General features: G+C 33.3%; 1 protein-coding gene across 1 annotated transcript in view; it reads left to right on the top strand.

The window, feature by feature from the left end:
• The window catches only part of LOC129231372 (dopamine beta-hydroxylase-like), a gene marked incomplete in the record, with an annotated part of 223781 nt that overhangs the window by 68901 nt on the left and 134852 nt on the right, over positions 1-20028 (top strand). The window contains 2 exon segments of the mRNA XM_054865669.1: positions 3892-3978; positions 13000-13179. Of these exon segments, the coding sequence (XP_054721644.1) occupies positions 3892-3978; positions 13000-13179 (267 nt within the window).

The following is a 20028-nucleotide window of genomic DNA, read 5'->3' as shown; positions in this document are numbered from 1 at the left end:
TATTTTTGGCAGTACATTTGTGCCTACAACAAAAAGGTGAAAAATTGAAACTTTTTTCATGGGGCAAAGGGAAAAATGAAATATTTTTCTACTAAAATAATTTCTATTCGATTGTAAAAAAAATATTTTTGATCAAATAAATGAGTGAATAAAATTAAAAATAAGGAAACAATAAACTAATAAAAAAAATTATTTAATATATGGGGAAAAATGAGTGGATAAAGTAGCAATGAATGAGAAAAAAAATAAGTGAATGTATGAATAAATAAGTGAATTATTAAATGAAGGAATGTAAGTAAACAATTTAATAAATGAATAACTATGTGACCATTTATTAAGTGGATGGGGCAAAGTGAAATGACACTTTCACTTTGCCTCGCATGCACTTGACTAATTGAGCAAAATATTTCAAGTACAAATAAGCTTAATATCAACTAAATAAATACTTTACAGAATATTAGAAGGTTAGGATTAAAATTTAAAATGTTAATAACAAGAATTTATTATTTCATAATAAAAAAATAATTTTTGGTACACAACAAAACATTACAATTTAAGTATCAATTTTTGAATGCTGCTTGTATTATCATATGCTTTGATCGACAGAGGTAATTTTTTCCTAATTGGAATACTCTGCATGTGTTACTGCATAGTTAAAATATTACTGGAAAGTTGGTGCTAAAAGCAAAGTAAATATTTACCATTTCACTTTGCCCCACATTCCCTTATATATTTCGATTTTAGAGTGCGTTTGGTCACATTAAAATGAGAATTCACAACTAACTCAGTACCTTGATATGTAGCTTGAATTCATTAAATGCAATAATAAAATAGCTGATTCACGAAAATGTTATGGCATTCAATGTTTGCATGTTTCTTCTTTCCCTCTCTTACTGTAACATGATTCATTGTGTCACAAGAAAAAAAAAGCAGTAATCTCTAGATTATCCATGGAGTAGCTTATCCCGAAAGCTAATGATTCTGGACAGCCTTTGCAAGTATCTTAAACGTGAAAATTATTCAGAAAATTTAATTTTTCAGATTAATTTATCAATTTGGAAACAAACTTTGTTTGCATCCTTATTGCATTTCGGATAATGCGAGCGTGCTTATTGGGTGCCATATATTAAAGTAAAACTTTTAATTTATATTAATGAGAACATCAAAAAAGCTGAGGAGAAAGGTAATACCAGAAATTAATAATCAATTTCCTGATTTTGACGGCAGTATTATATGGAACAATGCATGCATACTTTATTAGTAGTAGATGACAGTCCTTGCCAGCATTCACTACCACTGTTAAATCAATAAAGCGTTGCTTCCTAGTCAATGTAGTCATGATGGAAATCTGGGAGTTGATCATCCAGAACGCGAATTGTCTGAGATTGTTGTGGCTAAACATTTAAACTTTGCAAGCAATTAGAACCTCTCCTCGCTGCGTTTTGAATAAACTTGTAAAATTGAAATTAATGTTTGCTGAAACTAGTTTTGAATTGCATTTTTGAATAATCTTAGTGTTGGATGCTATTTACCGAACAGAACCTAAAGGCGCATTAACTTAAAAAAAAAAGATTGCGGCAAAATGTAATTAAGTCACGTGATTAATTCAACAGATATTCATCAACATAAAGTATTGATTGGAGATGAAATAATTTTCTGGGACGATACAAAATGAACCAAACCTCGCAAATAATCTGAAGAATACTTGAATAAATAATCTGAAGTATACTATCTTTCGGTGAAAGGTAGTTTGGGTTAAAAAAAATGATTTTACCTTCTTAGTACAAGCATTTAAATAAACGAGCTGATGTGTGCATCACATGACTTCCTTTTACTCCAATTTAATGTCATTTTCCCATTATTGGCAATTTTAATGTGTTTCAATAGTTTACTCTCTAAATATCACCAACAGTGGCCAAATTGAAACCAGATTTAAAAATAAATGAATAAATAAATAAAAAAAAATCGCCAAATTTGTCCCCAAGTTGGCGACAAAACTTGGCGACCAAAAGACTGGCGATATATCGCCAAGTGTTCGCCAAATCATAACACCTCTTGAGTTTACATCGAAATTAATGATTCCCCCCCCAAAAGAGGCAAAAGACCCCATTTTGAGCATCCGAATGCAACCAAAAAAGGAGGTGCACAACTAGACCCTACTAGGAGTCTAAGTACCAAATTTCAACTTTGTAGGACATTCCGTTCTTGAGTTATGCGACATACATACACACATACGCACATACATACGTACATACAGACGTCACGTGAAAACTCGTCGTAATTAACTCGGGGATCGTCAAAATGGATATTTCGGGTGTCTGTACGTTCCTAGGCATATATCCACGTGTGGTCGGGTTGAAAAATGAACTCAACATTCATTCAGGGGTGAGCAAAATGGAAATTAAGGCTGATTTTTGAGTGAAAATTTTTTCGCGAATACAATACTTCCTTTTTTGAAAAAGGAATTAAACAAAAATCGCCAAATTTGTCGCCAAGTTGGCGACAAAACTTGGTGACCAAAAGACTGGTGATATATCGCCAAGTGTCCGCCAAATTATAACACCACTTGAGTTTACATCGAAATTAACAATGATTTCTCTCCAAAAAGAGGCAAAAGACCCCCTTAGAAACACATGAATGCAACCAAAAGGAAAGGTGCACAACTAAACCCCACTAGGAGTCCACGTACCAAATTTAAACTTTCTAGGACATACCGTTTTTGAGTTATGCGAGATACATACACATACAGACGTACATACAGACGTCACGAGAAAACTCGTTGTAATTAACTCGGGGATCGTCAAAATGGATATTTCGGGTGTCTGTACGTTCCTAGGCATATATCCACGTGTGGTCGAGTCGAAAAAAAAACCCAACATTCATTCGGGGGTGAGCAAAATAGAAATTAAGGACGATTTTTGACTGAAATTTTTTTAGCAAATACAATACTTCCTTTTTTGTAAAAGGAAGAAAAAAGCGCTAGCTTTTCACACACACACTTCATTTCTATTAATTAGGAGAGAACAACGTTGTGAACGACAAATTGCAACCTATATTGCATAATCGTATTTTGAGGCTGCAAGGAGCTCTTATTTGCTAAGGCGAAAAAAAATTATGTATCAGGTTACTGCTTAGCGTACTGATGGTCAAAATTATTTCGCTTGATAAGAGCTTCCTGTCATTTAACATAAGCATTTTTAAATTTGTTTGACAACGCTATACTAAAATCTTTTTTTTCTCGGTTTACTACGCATAGTTTCTAACGATCAAGATAAGCGGGCGCCCCTCATCACGTGGCAACTAAATAATAAAAAAAGGCGACTAAAAGTTTTTAAATCAATCGCCACCTGGTGGTCCCTTTTCCTTAGCTCATCTGTATTATCGATTAACGTTACTGATATTTTTTCGTTACATTAATCTTTATTTGAATTGATATTTTTTGTTTTGTTATAGTAGCAACTGATTTAGTAGCTAATTCGTCGCAAATTTACTTTTTTTTTTTAACAAAAAATGTGATGATCAGAAGAATAGCACTTTATAAATTTGCTTCTACTTGCAATTGGCCAACCAGGATAACTTTCTAACGTTGAACCTATATCAGTTCCTACTTTTTGGATTTCTTATAGTTAATAGTCCTTTAATTCAGACTTTTCTACTCCGGATCCGATGTAATCTAATAACCGAGAGCCAACTTTATTTTAATGTTTTAAGAAAATTATTCACAAGAAAGTGAATTAAATTTTAAGAAAATGTTTTCGATATACGAATATGTTTGGAAACGTTAAATAAAATATAGCATATTGAAATGGTATTTTTTCTGTAGTTATAGTAAATACATATTATCTGGAAGATATTAAATTTCATACTTCATTTTGATCTTTTGTAAAATAGGTGGCGGTACCTAGTACTGAAACTACGTACTGGTGTAGCTTGCATCGGTTGCCTGAAGAGTTTGAGAACAAACACCATGTTGTTCAGGTATAGTACAGTTTAGAACTTATTTACTGAGGTGTCTGCATAAGTGCTTAATTTATGTATAAACTTTTTACTTCATTTCTAGTGTAGAATTTTCATCACTTTCTAAGAGCATGGCAACCCTTTTTAAAATAATAAAACTTCGCTCAAATGCTTAGAACAATAATTAAAATTGTGTTGCAACAGCATAGAAAATTTTTGAATGGCAAACTGATTTCATAAAAAAAAAGAAAAAAGAAAACTGGCTTTGTTTTCAGCAAAAGCGAAAGCTAAGTTTTAAATGAAATTATATTTATCAAATGAAATATATTTACCGAGTTGGTCACGGAAATAGGGGACCCAATACAAATGTAGAAAAACAACAAAAGTACACAATTGCCACGGGACTGAAAGTACGTTTTAATGAAGGTGCAAGGAAATATTCTTCACTGCGAAGAATATTTAGGTAACATAAATAGCGTAATCTGAATGAGAAAGAAATGCTTTGTGTGTACGTTTACTCATGGAAAGTATTTGTGAATCAATTTTCTTTAAAAAAAAAATTATCAGAAAAAGAACGGGTAGATTTCAACACTGCCGCAAAAAAAAAAAAAAAAAAAAAAAAAAAAAAAAAAAAAAAAACCTTAGAGAATTGAGTAGAAACTTTAGGATTAACTGTTCTAAGTGTGGCATAAAAAACAACATTACTCTGATAGTAATATTTACACTATTTGGTGCACAATCTGACGGGTTAATAGTCTTTGAATTAATCTGGGAAAAATATGTCACATTTTTCCAAGTATTGATTGTTTTTAAATATTAGTTTAATGCCACGTTTACCCCCTGATTTGGGACAACTGGTTTGAAACCCGGTAAGTGTAAAGCTTTTTTTTTGTAATTTTTATAAATAACATATATTATGTGAAAGTGTTATTCAAGTGAAAATCTGAAATATTAATCTGCACGATTGTTATTGACATTCAAAACAATTATGTGTCTCACGAAAATTAATCAAATTATACTTTTATTGTGAAAATAATGAAAAACGTAATGCGTAAATAGATAAATAGTTTCATGAATAGGAATTCCAAAAAGTATTTTTAGAATGTGTTAGTACGTTAGGCTAAATACAAATTCACATTTTGTGAGATAGTTAGTTTTAGGGCCTCATACACATTGACAGCCTCACTAAGCTACTACCTAATCTATGTATCATCAGATTTGAGAAGAGAAACAAAGTAGTTTCAAACAAAAGCTTTGAAAGAAATACCTTCTCCTTTTTGAGTAGGAATTCAGTTTTACTTATTTCATGCACTTTAGTCCAATGACTTATAATTTATTCTTATCATTAATTTCTTCGAAAAAACCTCAGCCGTATCGATACTTATTCCAATTAAAACGTAGAAAATTCTCATTTTAGGGTGTTGACAAATATATACAGCCTGAGTAAAAACTTTACGGCCAGCAAAAATTCTTTGAGAAAACGTGAAAATGGAATTGAAAGGATTTTAATATTATTGAATTATTATTTATTAATGTTCATTTGTAAGAAATAACGCAATAGAAAGGTTTTGTGACGTATGCAACTAACAGAAAAAAAAGTGGTACATTCAAAGTTAGTGTTTCAGCCTGAGTAACAAATTTAAGGACACCAGTATTTCTTAAAAAATAAATGTACATATACTATAAAAAATATCACAGCAGTTAATGAAAATGTGGAAACCCTTTAACTAACAATTTTTTCATTAATTTTTTCGAAGTTTTGGTGCTCTTTGTGAAGATGTCGAAAGGTAAGAAGTTAACTGTTCGTGAAAGAAGGCAAACTGGAGGCTTTTTCTTCAACAGGGATGATTAGCTGTACTGTTGCGAAAAAAATAGGAAGATCGAAGACTGTAGTCAATATTTTTTTAAGATTGAAAGACAGTTATTGTAAAAATAGCATCGGTGGAAGGCCTAGAGCTTTGTTCTTAAGTGATGAATGAAGAGTTTGCAAATTTACATCAACTGGAAAGTACTCAATCGGGAAACTTATTCAGACGACAGGCTTAAATATTTGTCAAAAGACGATGTATAACACAATTAGAAGGTGTGAAAGTTTTATTTATGCAGCAAAATTGGTTAAGCCTCAGTTATTGAATAGGTACGAAATAGAGCGTTTCAACTTTAACCAGAAAGTCATGACCTAGGATAACTAATGGATACAAATATTTTTTTCCGATGAAAAGAAGTGGAATTTGAATCGACCAGTTGGATGGAAGTACTTTTGGCATGATTTACGAAAGGTAAAAGAAATATTTTCCAAACGGCAAATTAGGTGGAGGTTCTGTCATAACTTGGGGGTGTTTTGCTTACAATAGTATGGAATCAGTTGCGTTTGTTCCAGGTAAAATGAATTCACAAGCATATCAAAATGTCCTCGCGAGTCATCTTTCACCAAATGCTGAGTTTATTGCTGGAACAAATTGGAAATATCAGCAAGACAATGCATCTATCCATTCGAGTAACAGTACAAAAAATTGGTTCCAAGTGAACTATGTTAAAACTTTGAAGCGGCCAGCTAAGCCTCCAGATCTCAAACCAATTGAGATCTTATTGGGCGAATTAGCAAGAGGGGTTTATGCAAATGAGATACATTTTACTTCATCAATAGAGCAAAAATCTACTGTCGAAGATGAATGGTATAAAAGAGATCCCGAACTTTGTCAAAAACTTGTTCCAATCTATGAAAACAAGAAATTTTAAAACAGTTCGAATAAGTGGCTCCTGCACAAGCTTCTAAATGTTTCTATTTTTTCTTCCTGGGCTTTTTTCTATGCTGGCGTTAAAGATTTTACTCAGGCTCAAATGCTGATCTGTAATATTTTCTAATAATGAAATAATTACAAATGACTTTTTTGTCTTTTTTACTTGTATTTAAGGTTGATAATTGTCACTCAGTTACGTTTTGATTCTCAGTTAAAGATACGTCCAATTTCTCAAAAAAGTTTACTAGCCTTAAAGTTTTTACTCAGACTGTATATATATATATATATATATATATATATATATATATATATATATATATATATATATATATATATATATATGGCCAGATTCAAATGAGGTGCCACAGTTAACCCTTACCATATTTTACCTGGTGTAAATGTGGCATCGCTTTTTCTTTTATCGCAGGGAAAAAATATAATTTATTTGCACTAAATATGTAAACGATATCTTATTAATTTTGCTGTAAGATTCAATTTAATTACACTACCCAACACCGAAAATGGCTTCAAAAGAGTTATTTCCAAAGTATCATACCTCTCTGAACACGAAAACAACCATAAAAAGTAGAGATTAGCACTAGTTTTTGAGATACAGAGCCAACTGAGCTAGTGAAATCTCACTAATGCTCTTTTTCCTGGCAGATAGAAGCACCAGCCAATCCCCCCCCCCCCCCCCATCGAACTGACTGTCTTCTAAACTCCGACCCCTGAATGGGATATGAAATTTCAGTACATAAAACGCAAATGGAATTCAAGAAATTTAAACTCTGACAAGAGAAATGCCCGAAATTAGCCTTTAGTAGATCCTCCCATTTCTGCTTCCACACATGCTCATTCTGCTGGGAATAATGAAGAACTTCATCAAGGCTGTGAACAAGGATGGCTTTCCAACACCTCAGAGGGAAATCCCTGAGATATTTTAAAGCTAAGGTTAAGGAGAATATTTTTAACAGCTCTTCAAATACGCGGAATTAAAAAAATCATTTTTTACTTCCTTTTACAAAAAAGGAAGTATTGTATTCACGAAAAAATTTTCACTCAAAAATCAGTTTTAATTTCCATTTTTCTCACCCCCGAATGAATGTTGAGTTTTTTTTTCGACCCGACCTACAAACACTCGAAATATCCATTTTGACGACCCTCGAGTTAATTACAACGAATTTTCTAGTGACGTCCGTATGTACGTATGTATGTGTGTATGTATCTCGCATAACTCAAAAACCGTATGTCCTAGAAAGTTGAAATTTGGTACGTAGATTCCTAGTGGGGTCTAGTTGTGCACCTTCACTTTGGTTGCATTCGGATGTTCCTAAGGGGGTCTTTTGCCCCTTTTTGGGGGGAAATCATCGTTAATTTCGATGTAAACTCAAGTGGTGTTATAATTTGTCGGACACTTGGCAATATATCCCCAGTCTTTTGGTCGCCAAGTTTTGTCGCCAACTTGGCGACAAATTTAGCGATTGTTTTTTTTTTTTTTTAATTTGGTTTAAATTTGGATATTATTGGTGATATTTAGAGAGTAAACAATTGAATCACATTAAAATTGCGAATAATGGGGAAATGACATTAAATCGGAGTAAAAGGAAGTCATGTGATGCACACATCAGCTCGTTTCAATAAAATTTTTGAAGGCGATTATAAAAATCCAGAGGACGCCTTTAAGGGTAAATTAAAAGTATTTCTTAGCATCAGATAAACGAGAACTAAAAACAGTTGGTCAAAAACTCTCTACAGAAGTTCTGTGACCATTAATGAAATGACCTCTATTGAACTATATTTCATCCACTTTCTCCATGATATTTACTTAAAACTATAAAGCTATGAGCGAAAACCACGAGGAAATGTTTCACCGAGCTATCTTTACTATGTAACGCAGATGTGAGTGTCATTGAGCTGAGTTAATACTCGCCAAATGCTGTTGGACTATTACAAGAGATGATCCTTCTTTGAGGTACGAGAAGCAATCGAAAATAAAGGCCAAAAGTAACCTCCTGCTATCGGAAAAATACACATTCTTTAATGAAACAGGACCTCTTCAATAACATTTATTGCATAGAATGTTTCTTTTTTTAACTTTACCTTCAAACCAGTGCGGTTGTTGTACATCTTGCTTCAGCGGGCTTTTGTGTATCTTGAAAACTAGAGAAAATAATAATAATTAAAAAAAAAAAAACCACCAACATATTCGCTTTTCATAACCCAGCATTAGAAGACGTTGATTATTTAGAACCAGGATGCAGGCAAAAAGTTATTTTTGTTATTAATTTACAAGAGATTACTTTAAAATTTGAGTAAACTATCTTTGAAATTGTTTTTCTAGATTCCTTAGCAGTGTAATTTTTGAAGCCAAACAGAAACAATCATCAGATGTGCAAACTTTTAAAATTTGAACATTAATTGTAAAAACAGTTCAGGAACGTTCCTCGAAAATAATGGGCCCAATATCTGCCAGTAACACATCCTGAAAAAAAAAACAGATTTTTTTTTCACTAAGAGTCAGTAACATTTCTGGAATTATTCTTAAATCATCCTAAATAACAATATCTCGCTTACCTGCAAATCATTCTAATCTACGGAATTCGGAGACATATTCACTTCCAGTCAACCTGGAGGGGCCGTAATCGAACCAAACCCGCTACACTTAATAAATACGTTCGGTTTATCTTTAATCTGATAACTAAAAATATTTTTCATAACAGTGAGAAGTCAGCATTAGTGCAACTTGTAGTAACTCAGGAAACTTTTTGATAAAGATACTTAATTTTAGCAGGATATAGGTGAAAACCCGTTAGAGAACTCCCGAAACGTTCCATGGAAACTATCAGTAACGTTTCGAAGTTTTTTTAGTGTAGATACTTAAAGAAAGTTGTTTTGAAGAAAGTTTCATTCAGTACTAGTGGAAAATCAATTTAAAATGTTTTGGATCCTTGCCCCATTTACTGCAGTTGACCCTACATAAGGAAACCATTTACTGATCTGCTTAGTCGGAAAAATTCTCCAAAATGAGAAAGGATTTCAAAAACGCAGAATTCAGTGGATATGAGCGTTTTTATACAATTTTACTTCAGAAATAATAAAACGTGCGTTCGAAACTTCATCAATACCAAGTAACAATCAACTTTCCTTACTCCTGCCTTTAACACAATAAGCATTCTTTCAAGGGACATTTCAGATCTTATTTAATGTCACCCACATAAGAGAATACATTGACAATATTTTATTTTCCAAAGCAGTTTATGCGATATGTGGGTGAAGAAATGACTGTATGCTATGTTTTTGTTTATTCTTTCGACTTAATTAGTCAGAGCATTTCAATATGCAGTTGTATTTAAGAAGCGATATCAATTTTGACAGAATTTAACTGATATCTGAATCAACCGAAATTTTATCTATGTGAAAACCTTGTCTTTTAAATAGATTACTTGGAATAATTGGTAGGAATTCATTTCTCTTAGGCAGTAACTAATGATTCTAATCTTAAGTATGATAACTGTTTAGTAAACTTACTTTTAACGAATGTATACAGAAGTTGGAAGGTTTAAACATATATAAATACTTATATGGTATGTTTAATCGTGATTTGCTTCACAGTCCGTTGAATCCAATAAGAAATCATGTAGAAAAATGACATTTCGATGCGCCATTTTTGAAAAACTATCAGAAATTTTTCTGAAGATGGCGCACATTCTATTATAATTAAGGATGTAAAACAGCAGCAAAATGTATGACCCCCCCTGAAAAAAAAAACTATTTTACTAATAAACTTAATAATTTTACATATGCTTACGTTCTGACTCCATTAAGCATATTCGTTGGAGAAATAAGTTGTAAGTAAGATTGTTTTAAGTATAAGTACTTTCATTTCCCTTACAAATCTCTCATATAATTTACAAATTAATTTTTGAGGCTCAGCTTTTGATTTTTCTATTGTTTTTTTCTAAAGTGGAAAATTTTGCAATGAGAAACTTTAACGATTAGTTATTTTCAATTACTAAAGTTTTTGACAAAAAAAGTTTTCATTTTGTTCCTTGCCATTCTATTTTTCAAAATATTTTTCAATAATGTTCTCGAAGCAGCCTATCTAGTAAAGCATTTAAATGTTTTAAAACTTTTTGTTCGTTTTTCTAAATATTTTGTAATTAAAAATAATGAGAAAAGATGTTTCCGTTTTCACACATTTTACTTTGTTTTCTTTTACGTGAGAAATAGAATTTCCAACAGCAAAACTCATTTATCCTAAAAAAACTCTCGGAACAATATTTCCGCTTTTTAAAAACAACAACGCCCGCAAAGTAATTAATTCTATTTGTGGAAGGTGAAAAATACCCTTAAATGCATTACGTCTTGCTTTTATCAGATCACCATTAAATTAAATTTTGGCTAGCTGCCAAAATCAACTTTCTGAAATTCCCGAAGAACGCTTCAGTAAATAAAGCAAAATATAAGCAATGTTTAATTGCTTCATTTTAAGAAATTAGCACTAACATTTGGTATTTTCGAGACTTTTAATGAAACTTACGGTAACAAATAGTATTTATGAAAGATATATAAGTTGAAGGTGAAACACGATGCATTTAAAAATGCAACATTTAGTACTTTATGTGTTAAGAAGTGCAATTTATCGCTTAAAAGCGATTCCTATTGCCTTGATCATTTTAAGGCATTAGGAGTTGATTAGCAACTTAAAAAACGCAACAAATAAATTACCAAAGTAAGGATCAAAATCGAAAGAATTTTGTAACCGTTAATGGTAATTAGTTTTAATTCTGCAATGGAGGAGGTATCTTAATTTTGTGTTTAAACAAATATTTTTCTTCTGAAATTAACTAATTATGCAAAAGTTTTTCGACATTTAATTAAGTTTTTGAGGGAATTAAATCAGCGGTTCGCATTTGTCCTTTAATTTTCGTTTGCTTTATGACACCAGTTCTAACAAAATGATGTTAATTGTTATTAACCAATTAAAGTTTGTAAACAATTGTGTGAAGATCCGCCTCATCGTGACTTGATTGATATACCTAAGTATTAACAAAATAATACTGATTTAGTACGAGCTTATAATTTTTCATTAGGTACGATTTAGATCCCCCCCCCCATTTTGGCTTAGTAGCTCAAAGGTTATATCTTCTTTTTGCATAAAAGAAAGCTAATACCACTTTGTAAGCTTATAGGAGCTCTCAAATAAATGAACATGAAATTATTTGAACAAAGGGGGAAAAAAAACGAAAATTTTATGAAACATTTTTCGTAACTGTATAGGAACGATAAAACAAATTACGTCAGAGTAAAGTTTGCATGACTTCTTCGGAATGACGTCCAAAATTATTATGCAGCGATTCATACTGAGTTCAGTCGAAATGAACTCATTTTTTTGAAATAATTAATAACAACTTGTTTGACGGGAAGTTTGTAAAGTGTATTTAACTTAATACTTTGGTTGACATGGACAATTCTTTTAATTAGAAAGAGGAAATATTTTTTCATATCAGTCTTTTACAGTACTACTTTCCTTATCCGTAAAGCGTAATTAGATTGAAAATTAATGTAAGTTGTGTGTGACGTATAAACAAAAAAAGAAAGTTAAAAGAATTATTAAAAATTAAAGAAAAAAAAAACAAGCAAGAATACGCATTCTAAAGACAATAAATATCAAATCAACAGATAAAGATGTTTTGTTTTGTTTTTTTTTTTGAGCAATCACGATTGCTTATTGTTTTCATTTGACTGTTTTTGGCGTGCTATCATTTTTCCCACCGGCGCGGCGCCACCCTCTGCCAGCACCACCCGTCGCGTCGGCCGGCCTCACGATGCTGCTCCTCTAGCAAAAAGGTTGCGTCCATATCCTACACACACACGCATACATACACGCACCAACACACACGCACACACAAACACATACACAAACACCACCATACACACATACCCCTACACACATACACACACGCATGCATACAGACACCTACACATACACACAACTGCCCAAACATTCATGCCTGCACACAGACACATATGCTTACACACACACACACACATACCCCGCCCCCACGCACACAAACACTCATACACACAACTACCCACACACTCATGACTGCATACAGACACAAACACACATGCCTACACACACACATACAAACACACACTCGTGATTGCGAAAAACATAATTTAAATTCAAGATGACAAAATTAAAATTAATTTTTTTTTCTTAAAATTTTTTTTTTAAAATTATGTTACACTTTTGTGTTGTGTGCCTTTTGAGTAAAACTAAAATCCATATTTTTAGTTTTCTGCTGAAATTCAGAAAGAAAGTGAAGGTTTAGTGCACCACATGGAAGTTTTTCACTGCGAAGTTGATGCCACGACAAAATTACCTCCATGGAATGGACCATGTCCCAGTCCATCCAAGCCAAAAATATTGGAAGCCTGCAAACGAGTTCTGGCTGCATGGGCTATGGGAGCTTTGGTAAGAGTATTTCATTTGTGTTTTGGTCTAAGAATATGCTTGTCAAGACAGTAATTTAACGGTCCCCTATGAAATATAACATATGATTTAATACAAATACAACACATAATAATTAAATATGTTGTTTCTTTCAGTGGTTGAATTAAAGTAAATTGTTTAAGTCGTAATATTTCCTAAAATTGCAGTTTTTTTTGTCTCATTTATTTATGAGGGTTATTGTAAGCTATACAGAATTTCAACCTCCGAACGTCTTATGAATATTCTTTCCTTTTCCCCCAACGCACGATGTTTTGAATCATTGACTTCAAATCATGGTGGGTTTTATTTTCTCCGCGTAAAGCGCCGTCTTCAACGTTCATCGGAAGTACAGTGTTGTTGTTGTCTTGTGCCAGTTAGGCTGGAGATTTGGGATGCGCTGCTTCACTTTTTCAACTGTACCGTAATTTGGTATAAAGTTCGACTTCCACAGTACACACATGACATAATGACCCGTTTATAGGGCAGGCAACGATTCACAGCGTTACAACACATTCACACAAAGAAAGGACAAAGACAGAAGAGAGAAAGTACAACATCCTTGCCCGAGCCAGGATTTGAACCCGGGACCTCTCCATCGAAGTCAGACTCCTCTGACCACTAGACAGGGCGGGTGGCAGTGTTCTGTGTGTGTACTATATGAAACTTGATAAAAACTTAAGAATGGAATTAGCTAACATCTAATTAAATGCGATTTGCATAGGAACTCACAAATGGAAGTCAGTTAAGGTGGCCTTGCTTATAAGTGGGCTGAAGATGACATTTTTGATTTTGATTCAGGATGAGAAACTTCTAGTTATTTTTGTAACACTATGGCTATGTGTTTTTCTTGTTGAAACCGTTTTTTCCGATTTTTATTTTCTCAATTAATCAATGTATTACGTTTTGAAATCTGCCGATATGCTTATTTTCCTCATTAGTACTTGTATTTGCAAATTCACAAATTCACTTGATATATTTTAATCTAGAACAACATGTTTTACACTTTTCAGATCTCCGTTTTCTATCTTGTTACATTCAGTAAATCTATTTCACTGTCGTTATTTCCAAGACGATTGTTTTTAATGCAACAAAAGTATAATTTCCTCGACTTAAACTTTAACTTAGAAGCTCTTCTTTCAGCAGTAAAGGTATATTAAATATAATATAAAGACAAAGAGTAGTGCTGCAATTAAGTATAGTTTTGATGTAACTAGTTTATATCGTCACCTCAGAGCAACAGTAAGATATCTAATCCCAGAAATAACACTAAGATAGCTTACTGTTGCTCTAGGGCGACGATATGGAGCTCAGAAAAAAAGATAAGTTTTGGCAGCGGATTTGAGCTCGGTTGCCTTCACATTGGTATTGAGAGGGCAACCAAACACAAGGTCAGAGTCAAAAACTAGACTCCCTTTTAATGAGCATCCCAAGAAGAAATAGACACTCTTAATGCCAAGCTGACATTAAGAGTGTCTATTTTCAGTGTCTGATTTCAGTCATTAAGTTACTGAAATCAAAGTATGCCAGTTACCTTCCCATTCAAATGAGTTAAGCTTGGTATTCACTTCAGTCGGTAATTTTCGCAAAACCATGCAGTGAGATGCTCCAGTACGCATGGAAGACATCTAAGCTCGAGTTTGATTTCACTCTAGTTTATGAGGAAGATAAATTCCGTTTTAAGGAGACAGATGGAGACCTCCCCGCATTCGGTTTGCGTAGGCCACCAAGTCAACTTCGAAAAGTGCCTACATACGCAAAAGCATATTCACAAAAACATGTTTGTTGAAGTAAAATTAAGCATGATGCCAAAGAAACTGCTTGCGGAATCATCATGCTTGTGAAAAAAGTCCTACACACGCTCAAGTTAGCTTAAACAAGCATGTTTTTGCAAAAAGGGTTGTGTTCCCTTGTTTGTGTATACCCCTTTACTAAAAATTCAAAGTTGACTTTTTACTAAAAAGATGTACAGATGTAGTAAGAAATGTGAAGTATGGGATTGTGGGGTAGAGTGAAATAGCGGGGCAAAGTGAAATGGTGAAATATTTACTCTTGCTTTTACCGCCACCTACCTTGTAACATTTTAACTATGTAGTTACAAACTAAGTCTATTCCAGTCACGAAAAAGTTACCTCTGAAAATCAAACAATATGATAATAAAAATAATGTTCAAAAACTGACACTCATATTGTAATATTTTGTTGTAAGTCAAAAATGATTTTTGTTATTATTTAATGATAAAGTTCTTGTTATTAACGTTTTAAATACTAATTGAGATCTACTAATATTCGGTGCAGTATTTATTTGTTTAATATTAGGCTTATATGTGTTTTAAAAAATGATTTGTGCAGTTATTCAAGTGCATGCGGGGCAAAGTGGATGGGGCAAAGTAAAATAGCTCATTTCGTTTACTTATTCAATCCTTTATCAAATCACTTCCGTATTTATTTATTATTTCATTTACATTTCTTCATTTAATTATTAATATATTTATTCATTCATTCACTTATTTTCTTTTTCATTCACTTTTGTTCATTCACTCATTTATTTTTTCTTATTATTTTATTTTTTATTTGTTTATTTTTTCCTTTTCTTTTCATTTTCCACTCATTTTTTGTTCATTTCATCAAAATTATCTTAAATAATCAACTAAAAATATTTCATCCGAAAAAAAAAATCATTTTTCACTTTGCCCCATAAGAAAAAAAAAGTGAAATTTCCACCTTTTTTATGGAAGTACAAAGTTACTGCCAAAAATAAAAAATGTTTCAGTGCAAATTTTATTGTAAAATATTTTGTTCTTTCTTTATGAACCATAAATTTTAGAACAAAATTCCAATTTGTTCATATTTAAAAAAGTTAGTGATCTTAGCCATTTCACTTTGCCCCACATTCCCCTACTTATACTATGGGACTTCACCGTCTGCAAGTGGCAAGACATCGACCTGAAAAGCGTGGGAAAGGTGATTCAAAAACTCACTAAATTTCGCGACTTGGCTTCAAATTAACTTTAAGACCTCATATTTCGATAGCAGGGACACAGTGACATTCTTTTTTGTGACTTTCTGGAAACTAATATGTTTTTACCCGACTGCGCGACGGAAAGGAGGGTAATGTGTTTATCTCATCAAAAACAACCCTGTTGTAAAAATTTCCCCGCCAAGAAAACCTTTAACTTTTCCGCACAAAAAAGAAAGCCTTCATCCTAAACCCCAAAACCCTCAGCCTTAAAAAGTTATGATATCTAGTTTGCCCGCCAAGTATCTGCAAAATTATCATCCTCCCTTTTCTCCTTTTTCATCACACCTACTTCCATTAGAACCTCCTCTTACCTTCAACTCCTCAGAAATATGGATCGATCCTTTAGATTGTTTATCCTGTTTGGCGGGAAGAAAGTGAAGTGGTTGCTTGGTGAGCAAAAAGCTTTCCGCCAAAGAAGATAAACAATTTAAAGGATCTATCCATATTTCTGAGGAGTTGAAGGTGGGAGGAGGTTCTAATGGAAGTAGGTGTGATGAAAAAAAAAGAGGGATGATGATAATTTGGCAGATACTTGGCGGGCAAACTAGATATCATAACTTTTTAAGGCTGAGGGTTTTGGGGTTTAGGATGAAGGCTGCCTTTTTTGTGCGCGAAAAGTTAAAGGTTTTCTTGGCATGGAAATTTTTACAACAGGGTTGTTTTTGATGAGCTTATCACATCTTTTTGCGTTGGTATTATTACTTTGTATTTTTAGAATTGAGAACTTCAAGTAAGAAAATTTTCAATTGAAACAACACTGTTTTGTGTTTTTAAGGAACAATAATGGCAAGCCTAATTTTACGTCAAGTTATTTTCTGACCATTAAGTTTCTATGTTCGTTTCGCGAGTATTGGGCGGCTTACATTTTATTGCAGTTCTTGTATCCTATCTGTTGCAAAGAAAACTTCTTGGATAATAAAATACTATATTTTAAATTACATGGTTTTCGAGTATTTTACAATTTCGCAATAAATTCTACTGCAGTTTCTTTCTTTGATGGATTATTCAACATTTTCATGATTTTTTTTTAAAAATGTTTTACAGCTTGCGGGCTGTTTTAATCTAGCTTTTCACTTTTTGTTTAATGACTTTTTTTTTTAAATCGTGGATTATTTTACGTTTTATGGGATAATTTTAATTATTTGGGAATTTACCTTTCTTTTGATGGAAGTCTGTCTTGTTTAATACCTAGTTTTGTTTAAAAGTTCATTAAAAGGACGAAATAACGCATGTTATCACCAAGCAAAAAAAAAAAAAAAAAACTAAGCCTTTAAGTAATTTAATTTTGAATGTGTCAGAAGATCTATACAGCTGTACTCGACGTCAAATCGCGGGTATCCCAAATTTGCCACTATTTTTCGCTTTCAATTATAAAGTTAGATGTATCATATTCATATGCGTATAGTTTCATATAATATGTCACGCAAAATATTCTAATGTTTTAACCCAAGTTTCGCGCCGACATTTAAAATTTCTTCCCCCCTTAAATATATCAAAACTGAAAAACAGGGGGAGGGAAATTTCGTATTGGCAAGACTTGGGGTTGGGGGGGGGGGACATCATTCTAATCTCAATTCATCAATTGAGATTAGAATGCTGTCCATGCTCATCAATTTGTTTCTCTGCTTAAATATAAACAAGCAACACGAAATCTTAAAACAGAAAGCCCAATGAGCTAAGTCCGCGCCGCTTTGGCAAATTTGAGATATCCGCGATTTAACGTCTAGTTGCAACTGTTGGATCTGTTTTAGTCTTGAGTGAATTTCGTTTCCTAAGAAAACTTTTGAATAACTGTTAGATCTGTTCTAACGTTGCAGTTGTAGTCGGAGATTAACAAACCCCATGAGCTGAGAGTAAGTACATAAGAATTTAGGGGAAATTAGTGATTTTCAGACTTTAATTACTCCGGCTCATGATGTCCCTGGAGGTTGAATTTTTGTATATGTACTGAATGGCTCCCCAAGAAAATGTATACAAAAAATCATTACCTTAGTCCCCCGGAGGGCTGTGACAGAACCCCGGGAAGGTACAATTTGGGGGGTAAAAACGAGAGGAGAGGGGGGTCAAATAGCACAAAAGGCACATCAGTAGAGCACAAGGAATGTGTGCGAAATATCAGCTTGATTCCTCTGTTCGTCTGGGCTGTAGCCCTGTCAAAGAAAGCGAAAACTTTTTTGAACAGCGATTTTCTAACTTAAAGGGGGATACAAAGGGGTGAAAATCCCAGAAAACCCCAACTTGTTCTGTCGTGTAAACTGTACTTAGTCACGTTTATTTTTTTTCCTCTTTCTTGGTGGTGGATTTGCTTCTGTTGGCTGCTGACGTTTGGTTTCCTTGTCGGTAGGCATTTGGTTTTCTTGGCGGCCTGGACGCTCCCGCGTTCCGTGATAAGCCTATGTATGTATGTTTGTTCCTATGTGGCGTTGTAGAGGCTAAACGCCTTGGCCAATTTTGGTAATTCTTACTTCAATCGATTTGACTTAACCTCTGGAGTGTCACTAAACACATGACAGTAATCAAAATTCACCATATCAACAATCAGTCGCCATTTTGTCATTTCGGGATCGTGTCGCATGCTACCTGCGTGTGACACAGCGTGCTACAAATGAGTGCAACAGGTAGCTTTCGCTGCCTGAATATTTTTATTTACTAGGTCTACTAATTGGGGCCTCAGTGGTCGAGTGGTCTGAGCGATTGCTTCTCACACTTGAGGCGGTGGGTTCGACTCCGACACCCACTCCGGATGTACTTTCCCCTCTTTGTGGTGTAAATTATTTCATCTGCTGTTTATATGTATTCTGTACTGTAATAAAAAATATATCATGCGTAAGGGAGGCAAGACACTCAGATTGTAGTCCTCATCAAAATAAACCCGTGCAATAAGCACCAAAAGAAAGAAAGTCTACTAATTCGATTTTCATTTCTAACATGTTGCATTTGTTTTTGTCGTGATTCGAGGGACTGAGTTTCGCGACGTGTACTTTCTTGACAGGCTTTTTTAGTTTTGCGAGAGGGACTTGACTGACGACGTTTCCGAGCTCGCATCATCCTGAGTTATACTGGCTATTATATAGTTGTGGTTGACTTAAGTTCGCGCATTATTGCTGAAGGTCAAGCACATGTAGCTTTAAGCCGAGTTAGGTCCCTAGAGGGACAAATTATCGGTAGTTTAGACCACCGCACTATGGAAACTCTTTCAATGAAATGACAAGATTTCAAAATGTACCATCTTATAATCATAATAACTAAGTCAATGAAAATTAACTAAAAAGTGTAAAATAAAAAAATATTAAATAAAAACAAAATCCTCCTCCCCGAATATGCCGTGATATTGACCAGCATGCCAGAAAATTCGAAGCTCATTACGGGAAAAAAAATTGAGCTTATAGAGGAAAAGACATTTGGCAAAAGCCAAATGACAATTTAATCGCCCTGTTTTTATGCATATATATGTGCAATTGCGGAATCTATTTTAAGTTTGATTTGAATCATATGCAGCTGTATGAAACTGGCTTTGCGTGATAATATGAAAACGTTTTGGTGACGTGTTGTTTGAAATTTAATTGTTTTTAAAATTTTAAAACATCGATTTTAAGTTTAAGTATATTTAAAAGTATAAATTAATCAATTGCGAAAGTTTATAGAGCCTTTTAAAAAAATCAAAAAATTCAGATTTAAATCAAAACATTCTGATTTGAAGTAAAAAGTTTTTAATTGTTTTTTAAAAAATATCCATGATTTTTTACTCCCTTATCATTATCATTATTATCATTATATTTCAAAACTGATACTATAGGTTTATGGTAACTAAAA

Source organism: Uloborus diversus, chromosome 10 (assembly GCF_026930045.1).
Source record: "Uloborus diversus isolate 005 chromosome 10, Udiv.v.3.1, whole genome shotgun sequence".
NCBI lineage: Eukaryota > Metazoa > Arthropoda > Arachnida > Araneae > Uloboridae > Uloborus > Uloborus diversus.
This window is presented reverse-complemented; position numbering and strand designations above follow the sequence as displayed.